This window comes from Gobius niger, assembly GCF_951799975.1.
Source record: "Gobius niger genome assembly, chromosome: 13".
Taxonomy (NCBI): Eukaryota; Metazoa; Chordata; class Actinopteri; order Gobiiformes; family Gobiidae; genus Gobius; species Gobius niger.
Genome location: NC_136864.1, coordinates 27,855,331 through 27,874,084, shown reverse-complemented (window position 1 = coordinate 27,874,084; position 18,754 = coordinate 27,855,331). Strand labels below are relative to the sequence as shown.

At 41.1% G+C, this 18,754-nt stretch overlaps 1 protein-coding gene across 1 annotated transcript; it reads right to left on the bottom strand.

Annotated features, from left to right (window-relative positions):
* Positions 1–1,947: 1,947 nt before the first annotated feature.
* On the bottom strand, positions 1,948–16,807 carry LOC306973257 (diencephalon/mesencephalon homeobox protein 1-A-like). Its single transcript, XM_079570167.1, has 5 exons — positions 16,649–16,807; positions 9,159–9,325; positions 6,281–6,459; positions 3,743–4,166; positions 1,948–2,375 (listed from the first exon to the last, which is right to left on the bottom strand). The coding sequence occupies exons 2-5, from the start codon at positions 9,307–9,309 to the stop codon at positions 1,969–1,971; spliced, it is 1,161 nt and encodes a 386-aa protein (XP_079426293.1). The 5' UTR covers positions 9,310–9,325; positions 16,649–16,807; the 3' UTR covers positions 1,948–1,968.
* Positions 16,808–18,754: the final 1,947 nt, after the last annotated feature.

Below are 18,754 nucleotides of genomic sequence, written 5' to 3'. Positions count from 1 at the left end.
TTTTTGTCATTTTTTTGTCCCATTTTTGTCTTTTTTTTGTCACATTTTTGTCTTTTTTTTGTCACATTTTTTGTCATTTTTTTGTCACATTTTCGCCTTTTTTTCGTCAAATTTCCGTCAATTTCTTGTGACATTTTTGCCACTTTTTCATCCACGTTTTCTCACTTTTTTGTCACATTTCCGTCATTGTTTCCGTCACAGTCTTGTTGCTATTTTCACAGCTTTTTTTTCCAGAAGCTTTGGGTAACTTGGGTAAAGCCAAACTGGAGGAAAATGTGCTCGGTTCAGGCGGGAGTTAAGGGGTAAAAAGAAAAGCATCCCAAACCAAAAATGTGCTGGAAAAGCAACAAAAAAAGCGACAAAAACGTGACGACAAAGCGATGAAAAAAGGGAAAAACAAGAGACGAAAACACGGCAAAAAAGTAATAAAAAAGCAACAAAAACATGGCAAAAAATGCAGCGACAACGTGACAAAAAGTTCCAATCACTTTTCTAGATTTGAGCTTTCAAACGAGGCGTCACAGTGTCGCTCTCCAGTCAAGAAGCTTTTAGATTTGGGCAAAGCCGAACTGGAGAAAATGCTCTCGGTGAAGGCGGGGGGTAAGAGGTTAACACGTGTATTTGTGGAAGTGTCACATTTACGCTAATCTGGGGCCAGGCTGACCAGAGTCCAGGACTGGTTTTCAGTTCCCAGTCCAGCCCCTGGATGAAGCAAGACAGTATTTCCTAAAGCAGGGAGTTTGTTTTTTTTACGTGTTTTTTTCGGACCACGTGCGGAAAGTGTGCGTGAGAAGTTCCGTCTTTAAATGAAACACTCGACTGGCCCATCGTCGCCCATCCCATTGCGACGGACAATCGGCTTGTTGCACAATGTGGCTACGCTAGTTCCTCTGGGCTGAAGCTGTGGGCGCTAGTACTTCCTGTTCGTATTCATTTCCATTCAGATTAGCTCAGACCAGTGAGTTCCTGGTAGAAATATTTCCATAGACGAGACGTTTATGTTTATAAGGATCAGTGAGTTTGTCTTGAAGCTAAAGGATTATTTAACCTCTTAACTCCCGCCTGAACCGAGAGGATCTTTTTTCCTCACGTCATCAGATTTTTTGTTGGGTATTCAACTCATTTTTGTAACTTTTTTGTCATTTTTTTGTCACATTTTTTTTTTCTCCATTTTTTCGTCAATTTTTTATCACTTTTTTGTCACATTTTTGTATTTTTTTTTTGTCACATCTTTATCACATTTTAGTAATTTTTTCGTCAATTTTTTGTCAATTTCTTGTGACATTTTTGCCACTTTTTCATCCATTTTTCGTCCCTTTTTTGTCAAATTTTTATCACATTTTTGTCAAAAATTTTTTTTTCATTTTTTCGTCAATTTTTTATCACATTGTGATTTTTTTGTCACATTTTTGCCATTTTTTTGTCAAATTTTTATCACATTTTAATCACATTTTTGTCATTTTTTGGTCATTTTTTTGTCACATTTTTGTCATTTTTTCGTCAATTTTTGGTCAATTTCTTGTGATATTTTTGTGACAGTTTTGCCACATTTCCATCATTGTTTTCGTCGAGAAAATGTGCTCGGTTCAGGTGGGAGTTAAGAGGTTAATGCATTACACAACTTGAAATAGTGCCATTTTATATATTTTTTTTTTATAGCATGTTAGCCTTTAGCTTCAAGACAAACTATCAATCCTTTATGATCACAGGCGTCTCTGATCTGAACTTGTTCATCATGATTTGAACACAATAAATGATCATCTACCTGCAACTCACCGCCCACAACATAATCTTTAGAAAATATGATTATTATTCCAGGAAAAGAAATCAGACAGGACGTCCAGGCGATCACACCTTCAGGTCAGAGGAACTAGCATAGCCACACCGTGCAACAAGCCAATTGACTTTGCGTTTCGATCGGTCCAGTACGTCCCGCGCCTCCCCCCGCGCGTCCGCCGGGCCGCGCTCTCAGTTAGACAGCGCGTCCAGCCCCAGCGAGGCGGCGTGCTGCTTGGCCCTCAGCCGCAGACTCTCGATGCTGCTGTTCTTGCTGTGGCTGCTGGCCGACAGCAGGGGGCTGCTCCACACCTGCTGGGCGTGCTGCGACAGCGACTGGTAGTAGGACTGGCAGGGCAGGGAGCCCAGGGGCGCGGGCGGCATGTTCATCCCCAGGTAGGGCAGCGAGGAGGGGGCCAGCTCGAAGGCCGGGTACGGGACCAGGTTGTTGGTGGCCGCCATGTGCTGCCGGAACTGCTCCTGCAGGCGGAACAGGCTGAGGGGGGAGGACGAGTACGAGTGGCCCTGGGACAGAGGCCCGCCGCCGGGAAGGCTGCCGGACGAGGAGGGGGTCACCGACGGAGAGACGGGAGCGGAGTCTGTGGGGGAGACACAAACAGGTCGAGTATTTAGAATCATTTTGGTTTTTGAAAAGTTCATCTCACTTCCTGTAGGTTTTATTTGATTAAACTAAACCTCTTAACCCACGCCTTAAAGGAGCTCATTTCCTCCAGTTCAGCTTTACCCAGATCTAAAAACGTCTTGAAAAAAGCGTCAAAATAGCGACAAAAAAGAGAAGTACATGAGGATGAAAACGCAGCCAAAACAAGCATCAAAAAAGTGACAACAACGCAATAAAAAGAGTGACAAAAACAAAATATTTGACCAAAAAAACTCAAAATTGCACCAAAAATTAGACGAAAAAGTGACGACAACACGGCAACAACGCATGGAAAAGTCTTAGCTTTCAAATGAGGCGTGACACTGGCCTATAGGCTGTAACCTCCAGGCGAGAAGCTTTCAGATCTGTGTGCTCGGTTAAGTGAGCCTCTGCACTTTCAGCTTTACCCAAATCCTGTAAGGCCAGTGTAACACCTCATTTGAAAGCTAAGATCTACAAAACTCATCTAAATGGATCTTTTTCCTCACGTCATCAATTTTTTTTCCATCTTTTTTTTCCAACTCATTTTGTAACTTTTTTGTCATTTTTTGTCATTTTTGTTATTTTTTTGGTTGTCTTTTTTTGTCATTTTGTGTTATTTTTTGTCTTTTTTGTGGTCTTTTTTTTCTTTTTTGTCATTTTTTTGTCATTTTTTGTTATTTTTTGTCATTTTTTTGTCTTTTTTTTGTCTTTTTTTGTCATTTTTTGTCATTTTTTGTCATTTTTTAGTCATTTTTTAGTCATTTTTTGTTATTATTTTCATCTCAGAACAAGTGAAATAATCCAGGACAAATGCCCATGAACCTTTTAACTAGTCAAAACAACTAAAATTTGGATTATTATGCTCAATTGAGATGTTTATACTGATCTAGTTAAATACTTTTTGCAGTGTATGGATTTTTAAAGAAATAACCAGTTTGCTCACTCCAGCCACTAGGGGGCAGCTTAAATTGAAAAAAAAGGAAAGAATTCCACACGTGTCCAGCAGAGGGCACTGACATAAAAAGAGATCAGGATATAAACAGCATATTAAAGCCATGTGGTAAATGGTCAGTCTGCCCCAGGGCAATCTTAATTTCGATATTTTACCAGCACATTTTTGCCTATTTCTGATGGTTTGCCAAAATATCGCTTCATCATCGAAAAAGTCTTCAAAAATATTGCGATATTTTTTGTCAACATTGCCCAGCCCTACTCATGACGTAAAAAAAAAAAAAAAAGAGCATCCAAAAACAAAATTTAAATCTCGTCCAGGCGAGAAGCTCTCAGATCTGTGTGCTCGGTTAAGTGAGCCCCTGCACTGACCTGGTTTGGGGCTGAGTGCTTTGCAGCCCGTGGTGGACATCCCGCTGGACACTTCGGCGGACAGGCCCGTCGGCAGGGGCGGGGACAGGAGCAGGGCGGGGCTGGCGCCTCTGTCAGACTTGACGTCCTCCCCGTTGTTTGCGTGCCTGTCCTCCTCCCTGTCCGTCCCGTTGTCCTCTGCCGCGGACTCGCTGCCCGACTGCTCCTCCGAGGTGACGTTGAGCTCCGGGTCCAGGGGGGCGGGAGGCTCGGCGGTGGGACTGTCCCGCTGCGGAGGGGACACGGAGGAGGACACGGAGGAGGAGGGAGGGGGCTGGGGCTCCTCGTCCCCCTCTCCGCTCGCCTCCTTCTGCTTCTGCAGCTGCTCCTTCTGCAGGCTGCGCTGCTTCTTGCGGAACTTGGCCCGGCGGTTTTTGAACCACACCTGGAAACAGAAACAGGGTGTTGTTGAATCAGATACCAGTCACTTTGAAGTTGAGAATTCAAATTGGCGTCAAAAACTGGTTCCAAAGACGTGTTTTTCTTTAAATACCAAGTTTTGATGTGTTTTTTTGTTTTTTATTATTGGTAGCAGGTGAAAGTTTATAAGTTAACCTCTTAACTCCCGCCTGAACCGAGAGCATTTTCTCCAGTTCAGCTTTACCCAAATCCTGTAGGCCAGTGTGACACCTCATTTGAAAGCTAAGACCTACAAAACTCATCTAAATGGATCTTTTTCCTCACGTCATCACATTTTTTTCCATCTTTTTTTTCAACTCATTTTGTAACTTTGTTGTCTTTTTTTTTTAATCAATTTTTGCTTTTTTTGGGGGGATTTTTTTGTTATTTTTTGGTCATTTTTTGTCATTTCTAGTCATTTTTTGTCATTTTTTGTCATTTTTGGTTATTTTTTGTCATTTTTTATCATTTTTTTGTCATTTTTGGTCATTTTGTTGTCATTTTTTGTAATTTTTTGTAATTTTTTGTAATTTTTTGCCTTTTTTTGTTATATTTTTATTTTTGGTCATTTTTTGTCATTTCTTGTTATTTTTTGTCATTTTGTGTCATTTTTTTGTGTCATTTTTTGTCATTTTTTGTCATTTTTTTGTCATTTTTTGTCATTTTTTTGTCATTTTTGGTTATTTTTGGTTATTTTTTGTCACATTTTTGTCATTTTTTCGTCACTTTTTTGTCGAAGTTTTCTCACTTTTTTGTCACATCTTCATCATTGTTTTCGTCTCAGTTCTGTTGCTATTTTCACACCTTTTTCCAGAAGCTTTTTTCAATTGGGGTAAAGCCAAACTGGAGAAAATGTGCTTGGTTCAGGTGGGGGTTAAGGGGTTAAGAAAGAAAACTGCCTCATAACTAGTAGTGGACAATACATCATCCACATAAAATCAAAATCAAAATTGCTATTTGGAAGATTCTATGTAATGTTACAACATCCAGTTTATCTCGATTGTCAAGAAACACACAAAAAAAGTTGTGAAAGACTGTATTGTGTGTCTTTTTTTGCCACATGCGGCCGCAAGATGATTTCATGTGGCCATTTGGAGGAGCATGAATTCCTGAGCATGTCAAAAAAATAGTAAGTCTCCAGCCCATTCCTGTGCTTAGTTATGGATGTTTAAAGAAATAACCAGCTAGCTCACTCCAGCCACTAGGGGGCAGCTTAAATTAAAAAAAAGGAAAGAATTCCACACGTGTCCAGCAGAGGGCACTGAGGGCAAGAGATCAGGATATAAACAGCATATTATAGCCATGTGGTAAATGGTCAGTCTGGCCCAGGGCGGCTGTGGCTACAATAGTAACTTACTGCCATACAGTGTGGAGTGAATGAAAGCACAATAAGTGTAAGCTGTTGTTATTTATGAGGCCACGGTCCTTTACAATATATGCGGCCCGTGACCCGCCGTGGGGGCTGAATTATGGCCCTTGACCCAAACGAGTTCGACACCCCTGCTCTAAAGATATACGATTTTTCTATATGTAAGAACTTTTTCGATACCACACTGGTGTCGTCTAACAATCTTAATTTCGATATTTTACCAGCACATTTTTGCCTATTTCTGATGGTTTGCCAAAATATCGCTTCTCCATCGAAAAAAAGCCTTCAAAACTATTGCGATATTTTTTGTCAACATTGCCCAGCCCTACTCATGACGTGAAAAAATTGAATAAAAAGAGTATCCCAAAAAACAAAATTTAAATCTATTTTGTGGCGTATAAATAAAAAACAGCCGAAATTGTGCATGATTTTATGCTTTGCCTGTTGGATTAAGGGGGAATTGCAGGAAATTTAAATCTTAGCGCTGTTTACCGTGTTACAATATAATCCACTCATCAAAAACACACCTGGAGTTGTGTTTCAACCCACTCGCGCACCTTTGAGTAATCTTTGAGTCTTCCACAGTGGCTATTCTCTATTCAAAAGCTCCTCCTACGTGCTCTTTAACTTTCTCACTCAAACTACTCGTTGGCTGCTCTTCCAAAACCAGCTCATAATCTTAGTCTGATAATCCCGACTATAGGGGCCGTGTTTCCTCGGCGTCCACCGACCTGCACGCGGGCCTCGGGCAGGTTGGTGCACATGGCCAGCCTCTCCCTCATCACCACGTCCGGGTAGTGGGTCTTCTGGAAGGTCTTCTCCAGGGCCTCCAGCTGCTGCGCGGTGAAGGCCGTCCGACTGCGCCGCTGCTTCCGGTGCTGCGAGCCGTACCGCGCCTCCAGGATGATGTCTGCAAATGCACAGCCGTTTAGACCAACATAGGACAGGGGTTACTTCACTCGCATTCAGGGCGGGACAGCAACATGCAAATACCTGTTAAAGTACACTAAAAATGCGAGAAATAGTGTCTTTTTATGGTGTATTTTTTAAATGTCTTTGGAGAACATCCCACTTGGTCATATATAATGTAAAACAGTGATTCTCAACTGGTGGGTCGGGGACTCAAAAGTGGGTCGCGAGCCTATAGGGAACTTTCTTTCAACATTTTCAATCTGAAACTACACGGAAACACACTGGAGTCTGTTGAAATTTGTATTATTGGGTTGTTTTGATCATAATTTCAGTCTTCAAAGCAAATCTACGGCTTGTTCAATAAAAACATGTGGTAAATGCAATATTTTATACGATATATGACAAATTACAGTTTTATTTGGGTCACACTTTGTCATTAAGGTAATGACGGGTCTCGGAGCCGGACCACTTTAGAATCACTGATGTAAAACATTGACATTTGCAGAAAATGGTTCATAACTGTTGGCTACAATAGTGAGGTCCGGCCCTTGGTGTTTTGGCTATGATGAAAATTGGCCCTTCATGATGCAAACTTCCCAACCCCTGCCCTATACCATTTTTGTTCAAATTAAAGACGGGAAAAAAGCTGAAACTGTTGCGTCCAAACTTTCCGAATGCATTTCTAACATCCCGATTCTTCTTTTGAGGGCTTTGAGGAACTGTTACAGTAAGGCTCACAAAAACTACAAGCTACCGACTAGCCTACTAGCTCTCAATTGATAATTATGCTGTTTATTTACATAGAGTCTGATTTTTGTCCACCAGGTAATTGCAATTGAAATTTGTTCTGGCTTTGGTTCTAGCTATAATGCACCTGCAGTGTTGAGGAGAAACTAAACACACGTATTTACAGTAGAATAACAGTATTAATAACTAACAATAGCTTTCAAATTCAATGATTACATTGTAGCGCAACATCATTAAGAAATAACGTTTAATGTTGACCTGTTTTTCCTCCTAAAATAAGTTCCTCATTAATGGTCAGTAGTATGAGTTTAAAACAGGTGTTCCCACAATCGTAGTCTTCGTTTTTTTTTATTTTTTATATATAATTCAAATATTTATTGCGTTGTCATAAACATGGTACATGTTGCCAAAAACAGTCTTTACAATAAAGAAAATAAAATAAAAATGTAAATACATGGTCTGGTCTAAAACAGGTTGATTATTGTATTTATTTATTTTAGCTAGGGTGTCCATTTACTTTAATATGATCCCAAAATCTGTCCCATGGCGACACATTGTGCTAGGGCTGTGCAATTAATCGAAATTCGATTACGATTCCGATTACAACAGTAAACGATTACAAAATTAGCATAATCGCAAAAAAATCGATTATAATTTTTTTTTCAATTTTTTTTTTTTTTTTTTAAATTCACATTTTTTTTCTAATTTTTAATTTTGGGATTTTTGTCACTTTTTTGATTGATTTTTGTCTTTTTTTCTGCTGGATTTTTGTCCTTTTTTTGGATGGATTTTTGTCACTTTTTCGATGGATTTTTGTCACTTTTTCGATGGATTTTTGTCACTTTTTCAATGGATTTTTGTTACTTTTTTGCTGGATTTTTGTCTTTTTTTGCTGGATTTTTGTCACTTTTTTGATGGATTTTTGTCACTTTTTTGATGGATTTTTTTAAAGGCAACAAAAAATCGTTTGAATAATCGTGATTTCAATTATGACAAAAATAATCGTGATTATTATTTTTTCAGTAATCGAGCAGCCCTACATTGTCCCCCTCCTTCAAAGAGTCGTCCAGTCTTCTTAGCATACATTCATATGACACAGTTTCAGTCATCGCACTAGCCCATTCCTGTATGCTAGGGGCCATTGGTGCCTTCCAGTGTCTTAAAATAATTCGACAGGTTGTCTAAACCCATAGAGATCACAGAGAAATATTTTCTAGAAATATTTGGCCGGCAACTTTTGTCTCCTAACAAACACAGCTCCGGACATGATGGTCTGTTTGAGCCAAACCAACGGCTTAAAATACTTAAGACCTTCACCCAGATAGGTCTGACTAATGCACAGTTTTCACTTCTACATTTCCAACATAGGTAGTCTTCGTTTTTGTAATTATAAGCCATTTTTATTCATAAATATAATGACAATCATTGTGAAAGTATTCTAAAATCTATAGGTTTTCAGAATATAGTACTCTGATGTAACACAATACTCTGATGTAACACAATACTCTGATGTAACACAATACTCTGATGTAACACAATACGTTACAAAATACATTTTAAGGCAAGTATTCAGTATTCAGTAACTCAATACAATTTCAAAGTATTCTCCCCAACTCTGTGCATCTGTATGGATTGCATTAACTTTAGGCTAGTTTTTGTTAGCATTTCTGTGACAGCGGCCCTGAGAAGTGTCCCCTGAAAGTTGTAAAATGCAAAGTGTTAGAAATGCGTTAGGAAAGAGCAATTTAATTTACTCATTCGTAAAAACAAAACAAAAATGGAACAGGTCCTTAAACTAAAACACAAAAATTCTAGGCTCTTTGTATTCTTTGTAATAAATAAAGCACACTGTGTATAAATCCAGCGGCCGTGTTATGAATAGACAAACACGTGCCTCTGGATGAGCATGAATAACACCTCTGTCATGTGTCGAGAGTTGGCACCTCTTACCAGCGAGCCTCTCGGCCAGCGTGAGCGCGTGCACGGACGGCCTGTAGTCGGCCGTGTGCTGGGCCTGCGCCGCCTGCTGGTGCAGGTTGTACATGGCGCTGAGGGAGTTCATGGCGTGGAGCGAGTAGCCGTTCACCCCGTAGTGCTGCATGCTCTCTGGGATTCACCTGCGGACCAGACAAGACACACGTTGGATTTGATGAAGAAAGGCTAACATGGTCCAAGTCTCGAACCTGAGATCTTTTTGCTGTGAGGCGAGAGTCCCACCATCCTATACCACATATTGACCTCTCACCCCCTGCCCTTTATTCTATAATCGTGTTGCTTGACCCCAAAATAAGAAACTAGGGGAACTGTGGGGAATTCATGTATCAGTGTTAATTTTGACAACATATTTTAATTTAGTTTTAGTCTTAGTCTTTTGACGAAAATGTAATTCAATTTTAGTCTAGTTTTAGTCGACTAAAATTCCAAGTAAATTTAGTCGACTAAATTTAAGACAAATTTAGTGGACTTTGCATTGATAATATTCATTATAATCATATTATAATATATATAATGATATAATGATATAATAAATAATATAATCTTGTTCCTCTGCTTCATGGAGCTGCTCCACATGAACAAAGCTCAGAGCTGATCCTTTGGCAGAGAATTCACATGATCTGAGGCTCTTTCAGACGCTCAAGAGAAGTTTGGATGATTTTAGTCTCTCCTTTTCATTTTTATTTAGTCTTATTTTAGTCGACTAAAATATCTGGACATTTTAGTCATAGTTTTAGTCTCATGAAAAACTTTTAATTTAGTTTTAGTCCAATTTTAGTCGACAAAAATATCACTTTGACTAAAATTAAGACTAAATATTTTAGTCGACGAAATTAACACTGTCATGTATAATGTATAATAATTCACTTTTATTTGTTTATTTTTACCTGTGAAGCTAGCCCCTCCCCCCCACTGTGCCTCCAAAATGGCATCGTCTATTCGCGCTTTGCTAGTTCACTGACAAGGGAAAAAACGGGGGCATTTGTAAAGTCTTCTGTTTTCGGGACAGGGCCTTTCTGTTTCCTCCGTGTGCTCTTGTAAAAACATGTAGATTAGGTTCATCCTTGAGCCGAGTGACTCCCGCCATTAGCCTGGTCCCCGGGCGCCGGTCTCTAAATGTGTATGCACCAACTAATGACACCATTTTGGAGTGAGTCAAACACTATGGGGGGCTAGCTTCACACAGGTCACTTCTTTATGTTTAACCTATACCCTTTACCTATAGGCTCACCCCCCTTCTCAAACTGAAGAGCAACAGTGTAATGCATCATTTGAAAGCTAAGGCCAACAAAACTAACTTTTTTGCCGTGTTTTTGTGACATGTCGGAAGCATTTTTGACGTGTTCTTGATTATGATTATTTTTTATGTATTTTTGTCAGTTTTTGTCAGTTTTTTGTTGCATTTTCATCCTCGTTATTCTGACGCTGTTGAAGCTTTTAGATTAAGGTAAAGCCAAACTGGAGAAAATGTACTCAGTTCGGTGATAGACCCATAACGACAAAACAGTTTAGTTTCTCCGGACTAAATGTTTTGTTTTGCCATTCGCCCAAATTGTTGATAAGGAGACTTTATTTTCTTGTGACATGGAGCCCGTGCCCCATCCTAGCTCTGACTGACGGTTAGTGCTAGATCGTCTGCTCCGGAGGGACAGTCTGCTGTGAGAACGTGAGATATCGTGACATAAATTAAGGTTAGGGCCAGGGAGATGGTTAACCTCTTCACTCCCGCCTGAACCGAGAGGATCTTTTTCCTCACGTCATCAGATTTTTTTCCCAACATTTTTTTGTGTTTGTTTTGTCATTTTTTCGTCACATTTTGTCACTTTTTTGTCATTTTTTTGTCACATTTTTAATCAATTTTTTGTCACATTTTTGTCACTTTTTTGTCATTTTTTGTCACTTTTTTGTCATTTTTTGTCACATTTTTGTCATTTTTTCGTCACATTTTTGTCATTTTTTATCACATTTTTGTCATTTTTTCGTCACATTTTTGTCATTTTTTATCACTTTTTTGTCATTTTTTTGTCACATTTTTGTCACTTTTATGTAATTTTTTTGGTCATTTTTCTATCACATTTTTTTCATTTTTTTTGTCAATTTTTTCGTCATTTTTTTCGTCAATTTCTCGTGAGATTTTTGTGACATTTCTGTGACATTTTTGCCACTTTTTCATCCATTTTTCGTCCCTTTTTTGTCACATTTCCATCATTGTTTTCGTCTCAGTTTTGTCGCTATTTTCACAGCTTTTTTTCCAGAAGCTTTTGGATTGAGGTAAAGCCAAACTGGAGAAAATGTGCTCGGTTCAGACGGGAGTTGGGAGGTTAACTTTTAAGGATTAGGATTATTTGTAATTTTAGACAAACCAACTCATAGATCTATGCAAACTCACAGCAGACCGTCCCTCCGGAGCATACGATCTAGCACTAACCATGACTGACTGTATCTAGCTGCTGCTGGGGTCAAAGGTCAGAGCAATAGTTAGCCTAGTTAATAGTTTAGAAGTACATCAATGCAGGTTTAGACAAGGCTACTTCGCTGTTATTGTAGTTATATCGTCATTAGCTTATATAGGCTATCGAAAACATAGGCTAACAGGGTTAATAACACAGCCACGGCCATTACATTACATATCCTTGACGTGATCGTGAAATCTGTCCCGGAAACGCGTCTTAAATGATGACAGGTCTCACGCGCGAGACCCGCACACGCGCACAGCCTGACAGCGGGAGCCTCGCGCGCTCCGGGGCCAATAGAGTTTAATGCGCCGACAAAGTGTTATCCATTAACATCCAATTATCGCCCTGTCCGTGTCATTAATTATACAAAAGCCTTTTAATTGGCCTCATTATCACGCCTTCCCGTAATGCACCGTGACGGCCGCCTTTTTACCGCCACTCCCGCGTGGCTTATCCCCGAAGAGAAGCCAGGACTCCTTTCAGATGTGTGGCGAGCACGTACAAGTGACGAGCAGATTTGTTTACGTTACAGCTAAAGCTATGCTAGGCTAAAGTTTTGACCGGCCCTACTTACAAATGGTAATAATCGATTTAAAGCATGACCTCATCTAAACTGATAAAGACGAGAATTAGGAGGGGGGAAAAGAAAAGAAAAAAAAGAAGCATTTTGTCACAAATTGGGCGGACATGATCCAAAAGGAGCGCTCGGGGCTAGCATTAGATATGTATTGGACTCGTATTAGAGATGGATGGGGCGCGCGCGGGGGGAGGCTCGAGGCCTGATTAGAGCTGGCACGAGGCTCGCGAGACACAGGTGAGCACCGCTGTGAAGAGCACGCGCGTACGCAAGAACCACGTGGGGAGGTGGAGAGAGATGTTGCACAAAAACGTGTGTGTGTTTGTTTGTTTGTTTATGCTACGTAGTTGTAGCTAGACTAGTCTATTTGAAACCAATGTTGTCATTTTATATTAGGCCTATTGTACATGTTTTGCTATTATTCCTTATTCTTCCATATGTCCATTCTGGAAGAGCACAGAAGGGCCACTGGCTCGAGGGCCACCGGTCCCGCCTCAACCGAGCTTTACCCAAATCTAAAAGCTAAAAAGAAAAGCATCAAAATAGCGAGAAAAAGAGGATGAAAACATGAGAAAAACACGGACAAAAAAAAAACACAACAAAAAATGATAGAAAAAATAATTTAAAAAAACAACAAAAATATGACAAAAATGTTGCGACGTGACGAAAAGTTTCCATCACTTTTGTAGGTCTTAGCTTTCAAATGAGGCGTTACATTGTTGATCTCCAGTCGAGAAGCTTTTGGATTTGGGTAAAGCCCAGTATAAAAAAACATGAATCTAAAAGGAATTACATGGAGTATGGTGTACCACAAGGTTCAATTTTGGGACCGTTATTATTTATTATTTATATTAATGATTTTGCTTCTGTTTCTACGACCACCTTTCCCGTTCTTTTTGCTGATGATACCAATCCAAAAAATAATAATAAAAAGCCGAACTGGGGAAAATGCACTGGTTAATGTTAAGGCGGGTGGTGAGAGGTTAAAATATGTATTTGTGGAAGTCACAATTACGCTAATTTGGGCCAGGCTGGTCAGAGTCCAGGGCTGTTTTTCAGTCCCAGTCCAGCCCCTGGCAGGCACTAGAAAATCGGGCAAATAAGCATTCCCTGCAGGCATATTAGGATAAGTTTGCCACTAGAAGTAAAGGCCTAGCCTATTATTTGCAAAAACTGAAAGGTTAGCGACTATAAATAGCATGTGGGTCAAGTCTAACTTAGGCTATACATACGATTTATCATTCCAGAATAAATCCTAAACCTTACTCTTTAATTGTCGAATAGAGTTTTTTGTTCTATCTTTTATCTTTAGGCAGCCAACCAAATTCTGACTAACAAGTCACGATGAGTTGAAAATGGATTTGCCAATATAGACTGATTATAGCATATTGTTATTATTAGTATCATTATTAGCGTATTATTAGGCTATTATTATTATTATTATTATTATTATTATTATTATTATTATTATTACTATTATTATTATTATTATTATTATTATTATGCTGCTCTCATTGTTCTGTTACTACAATGCAGTCAGTCGGGTTTCACCCCCCTGACATGTCCCATCGCGGCAGCTGAAAAATGGCGCAGGCGCGCAGGGAGCGGGTTAAATTCTCCGGGACAGACGGTGCTTCGCTAAACATTTACTTTAGTCCCCCAAGTATTTGAGTTTGAATAGACCCCCCTCCGCGGTCCTCAGCCTCTCTGCCCCCCCCCCACCCCCCCGCTCCTCCCCCTCCCCTGCCTCCCCTGCCTCCCCTCTCCGCAGCCGAGGCCCTTATCCGAGCGCCCGGGGGCGGTGTCGTGGCGGAGATGTATGGCTCCTCCGCGGCTAAAATATGCGCGCTGCTGATCCCCATTTGGCTCCGCGTCTAATAGAAGTGCAAATAGGCTTCGACTGCGAGGCCCCTCCATTCATCATCACCGCTGACACGGACGGACGGGCGCGTGCGTGCGTGATTGTGCAGTGAGCGCGCGCGGAGGTGGCCGGGGAGGACGGGGAGGCGCGCTCCACGTGGCGCACAGCGGGTCTGAAAACGGTCCAGTTACAATAAATAAAGGCTTAATTGATTTCACGACGTTTTTTATTCGGCTCTTGGTGTCGCCAGTTACTGAGACACTGACCATGATGGAGATATTTGTGGGTTTTAGCATTTGCAGAGCAGAGAGTCCAGGAGAAGACTTGTTGGCCTTTTACGCACGAATGCCATTTATGTATTGCTGCGCCTTTTAAGATTTTTTACTGGCAAACTTTGGAGATATTTCGCTCTCCACAGACGCTTTCAAATCCTTACTTTCTTTTGTCAACTGCAGCACCAGAATAATCGCATTGATCCGGGGAAAAAAACGGGGGAAAAAAGCTTTTTGTACGGGCAAAATCTGGATCAACGAAAAGAACAAAACTGGATGAAACGGGAAACAAAGCTTTGCGATTTAACAAGCTTAATAATCCGAATTTACAAGTGAATCATTTCTTTGAAAACACGTGAATCTGATCACACACACACGCGCGCAATAATCGGCATTCTGAATCAATTCTAAAAGTCGCCCCATGTTACTTTGTGTGAGTTTTAAACTTCAAAACAGTCGGATAATATGAGGTCCATCTTTGCGACGATCGTAGTTTCGCTTCTGTTCGCATTCAAATATTTCCATTGAGGCTCGTGTAGCCTTCAATCACGCGCTATTTTAGGAAATGCACTGTGTTCTGCATTTCCGTTTTTAAAGTGATCGCAAAATCTCCACACAAAAAAAAGTGTTTTTAACATTTCGCGCACCAGGAAATGTTCTATTCGAATTTCTGTTTTAACCTCTTAACCTCCCCCGCCTCAACCGAGTGCGTTTTCTTCAGTTCGGCTTTACCCAAATGTAAAAGCTTTTCGACTGGAGCTCAACATTTGAAAGCTAAGGCCTACAAAACTGATCGTTACTATTTTGTCGTGTTGTTGCCGCGTTTATGTCACATTTTCAACCGGTTTTTTTTAAAGACGCTTTTAGATTTGGGTAAAGCCAAACTGGAGAAAAATGTGCTCGGTTCAGGTGGGGGTCAAGAGTTGAATGATCATTTTCCCAGTGAATCGCATTTTTTTTTGTCTATAACGTTATTTGAAGATCCTTTCATCTGTGGAATAAATAGTTTTGTCGCGCGCGTCAGCCCGTCCCTCCCTTATTCCTATTCCCTGTCATGTTAATCTGCGCCCCCCCCCCCCCTCTCCTCCTCCGCTACACACAGCCCGCAGCGATGGCTCTGTTAAACAGCTCAGCCCGTGGCACCGACTGCACATTACAGGCCAATATTATGTCAATTATTGAACCGTGTTAAGGGCAAAAGATATACGAGGAAATGACAATATGTGGCCAATTTCACCCTCGGGCCCGGAGAAAACGTTTAACCACGAGCACGATCACCAATTCACCATTTAGGCACACACAATTGGTCGCATTTTTTTTTTTAATAGGCTATTATTTCAGTAATGCCTATAAAGTATGTGCAACAGTAAAGCGTAAAGATGGTTCCCGCGCACCATTGACGCGCAATTCCAGAACAAAAACGGCCTTGACGGTTGATCGTTCCAATGCGTAAAAAAGATATTTAAACTTTCAAAACTCAGTCTCAACATACTGGTTGGCATGTTCATGTATGTGTAGTGTTTATTTAGGTTGTCACGTGTCTGCAATGTTTTGTTTTTTGCCCATGTTTGCGCTTTGGAACTTTTTACGCATGTTCTCGCACGTGCGTAAAAGGTCGGATTTACCTTCATCCCGAAAACAAACAATTTGTTTTTGTCCCTGAGGAACAGCAGATACATGCAAGGCAGCATTTGAAGAAGGTGTCATTCATAACACGAGTTTTAAAACAAATAAAAATAATAGGCTAAAGGGATGTGGAAGTGCGTGAACAATCGGTTTGGATGAAGACCTAACCCTATTTAAATCTCATATTTGGCCTCCTTTGGACATGAGCTCGTCCCCTCTCACAGCTTAATGATAGTATTCAATTATAATTACGATTTTTGTAGGCCAAACGTAGGTCTACTCCCCTGGTTTGACATTTGCCTATGTTTACTTTTTGATTCTTGGGCACGGAAGATGCCATTTCCAAGTGCGCAGCGCGACCCATTCCCCTCTTCATATGCCACGAAGTGTTCACACCATAAAACTCGCCAGTTCATTTTTAACATCGCATCTAAAAAATGCTAGCTGTGGAAAAAAAAAAAAAGGATGATTGTTTAAAAAAAAAAAAAAAGTTAAATAAAATCTGGCATGCGTAAAGTCTTTTTTTATATAGGCTATATGTGCATTTGTAGACTATATTACTTTACCAGAATAAAGATCTAGGCCTACACGGTTACCAGAATGTTAGTACTTAAACTCTGTCGTGCCAAAAGTTATGAAATTGCCATATTTACCGCTCCTTAGCCGCTTCTGAAACACTTGTCCACGCCGGGTGCGCGCAGACCCTGGGCCGGCTACAGTCCGCTCGTGTCTCCCCTCTCTCTCCTCTTTTTCCCCTCTCTCGTCGCGGGTTGCACGTACGTCCGTAGCGGTTTGGTGCGGCTGCGTTTGTGTCCAGTCCGTATTTTTTGTTTGTTTTGTTTTTAGTTTCCCTCTCACGGGTGCGTCCGGTGCGCGCGTTTGAGGGTGCGAATGAGCGAGGAGGCGATATAAGCGGAGCGCGGAGGAGCCCGATTGGCCGAGCGAGCCGTCGATCACCACGAAGGGGAGGAGGGGGAGCAAAGCAAGGTGGCAGAACTATGGAGAGAAAAAAAAAAACGTTTAAAGGAAAGGAAGACAAAGTGTGTAGCGCGTATTGGAAGGTAAAGTGTTGAATCGTTGGAACAGACGATAGAAAAACTAGACTTTTTAGGTTCGCGAGATATGCGCATTTTCTGTTAAACCCCTTAACCCCCGCCCCCACCTTAACCGAGTGCATTTTCTCCAGTGCAGCTTTACCCAAATCCTTCAGATCACAGCCCACAGGCCAGTGTGACGCCTCATTTGAAAGCTAGGACCTACACATCATCTTACTGGAGCTTTTTCCTCGACTTTTTTTTTTTTTCATTGCGTTTTTGTAGGGTTTTCATCCCATTTCTGACAAATTTTCATCGCTTTTTGTCGCTCTTTATTTTGTCCTTTTTGTCGCTCTTTTGTCGCCCCACATTTTTGTCGCTTTTTTCGTTGCCTTTTTGTCGCGTTTTCACCTTTTCGTCGCTTTTCTGTCACTCTAATTTGCCCTTTTTTGTTGCGTTTTCATCGCTTTTCCGTCAAAAATGTCGTCGCCATTTTGACCCTTCTTTCCAAGACGCTTTTCGATTCGGGTAAAGCCAAACTGGAGAAAATGTGCTCGCTTCAGGTGGGGGGGAGGGGGGGTTAAGAGGTTAAAGGTATTTCATTTATTTTCCAGCCGTGGAATGAAATGTGTTTTGTCCTTCTGTCCTTATAAAAACGATCATTTAATCATCATTTAATCATATTTAATCTTTTTATTGACCGTGAACCCCAGGCTAGTTGCACCGCGACAGTATTACGCGCTCGAAGTTGTGCAAATAAACTCGCCGCGGTGAAGAACTGCGATGGAAATGCGTAATGGGAATATTACGCACAGCGACCAAAAAATCTGGTAAAGGGGCTTTAACGTATATGTCCTTTGTCTCTTTAAATGACAAAAAATGTTCGGTCAACCTTCCCAACATGTTTACTTGTATCTATATAAGTGTCTCTTTCCTCATTCATTTACTTTTTTATTTTGTTTGGTAAATTTACTCTTAATCTAATACATGAGCTGCCAGGTTTTTTCTGTTTTTTTTTTACGCTGGCTGACGTATCCGGACTTGCCATCGCGGCCCTTTAGCTCTTCCTTGAACCGTCGTGCTGCGGTGTCAGGTTCGTGTTTGCGCTTGGGCTTCGCTCCACTCCGCTGGCATCGCGTCTCGGGGACCGGAGCGAGAGGTGTCGAGTCCGGGGAAGGATTTGGGACGCCATCACTCTCTCACCCTCTCATCCTGCAAGAGAGAGAGAGAGAGAGAGAGAGAGAGAGGGAAAAAAGAAGAAGAAGAATCCCCTGTCTTAAAACGAGCGCGGTTAAGCGGATTAGGCCAATAATGCCCCTCTCTTCTTGAAGTGCTTTTTTTTCTTTTTTTTCTTTTAGGCCGATTTCGTCTCTCGGAGCAAAACCGTTTAGGGCCATATCAAGCGCCAAGTAGCCTTTTAATGTAAAGCTGGCATTTTGGGTTTTTTTTTTAGGTCCAAACTGGTAAATAAAACTAGACTGAAGAAACCCGTTTGGAAAGGCCGGTGTGAGGACTTTTACGCACGGCACGTTTAGGCGAAGTGGCATTTCCTCAAGGGATTAGCTCTCCAAAAAGACGCGCTAAGAGGAGGGTCTTTCCGCGGGGGGTTTTGTCGGTTTGCAGCGTCAGAGTGCGCTGTCATGTGCCTTCCCACATGATGGATTGATTAAGGATGACGTGTCCATCACGCTCCGCGCGGGTATTTTGACTCTTTTCGATTTTTAC

Bases quoted from the DNA above. Each gene is read 5' to 3' on its own strand.
- LOC306973257 (XM_079570167.1), bottom strand. From the start codon at position 9,309: ATGCAGCACTACGGGGTGAACGGCTACTCGCTCCACGCCATGAACTCC. The intron at 4,167-6,280 runs GTCGGTGGACGC...TTCTGTTTCCAG, and splicing joins TGCCCGAGGCCCGCGTGCAG to GTGTGGTTCAAAAACCGCCG. The intron at 2,376-3,742 runs GTCAGTGCAGGG...TCTCCCCCACAG, and splicing joins AGCACTCAGCCCCAAACCAG to ACTCCGCTCCCGTCTCTCCG.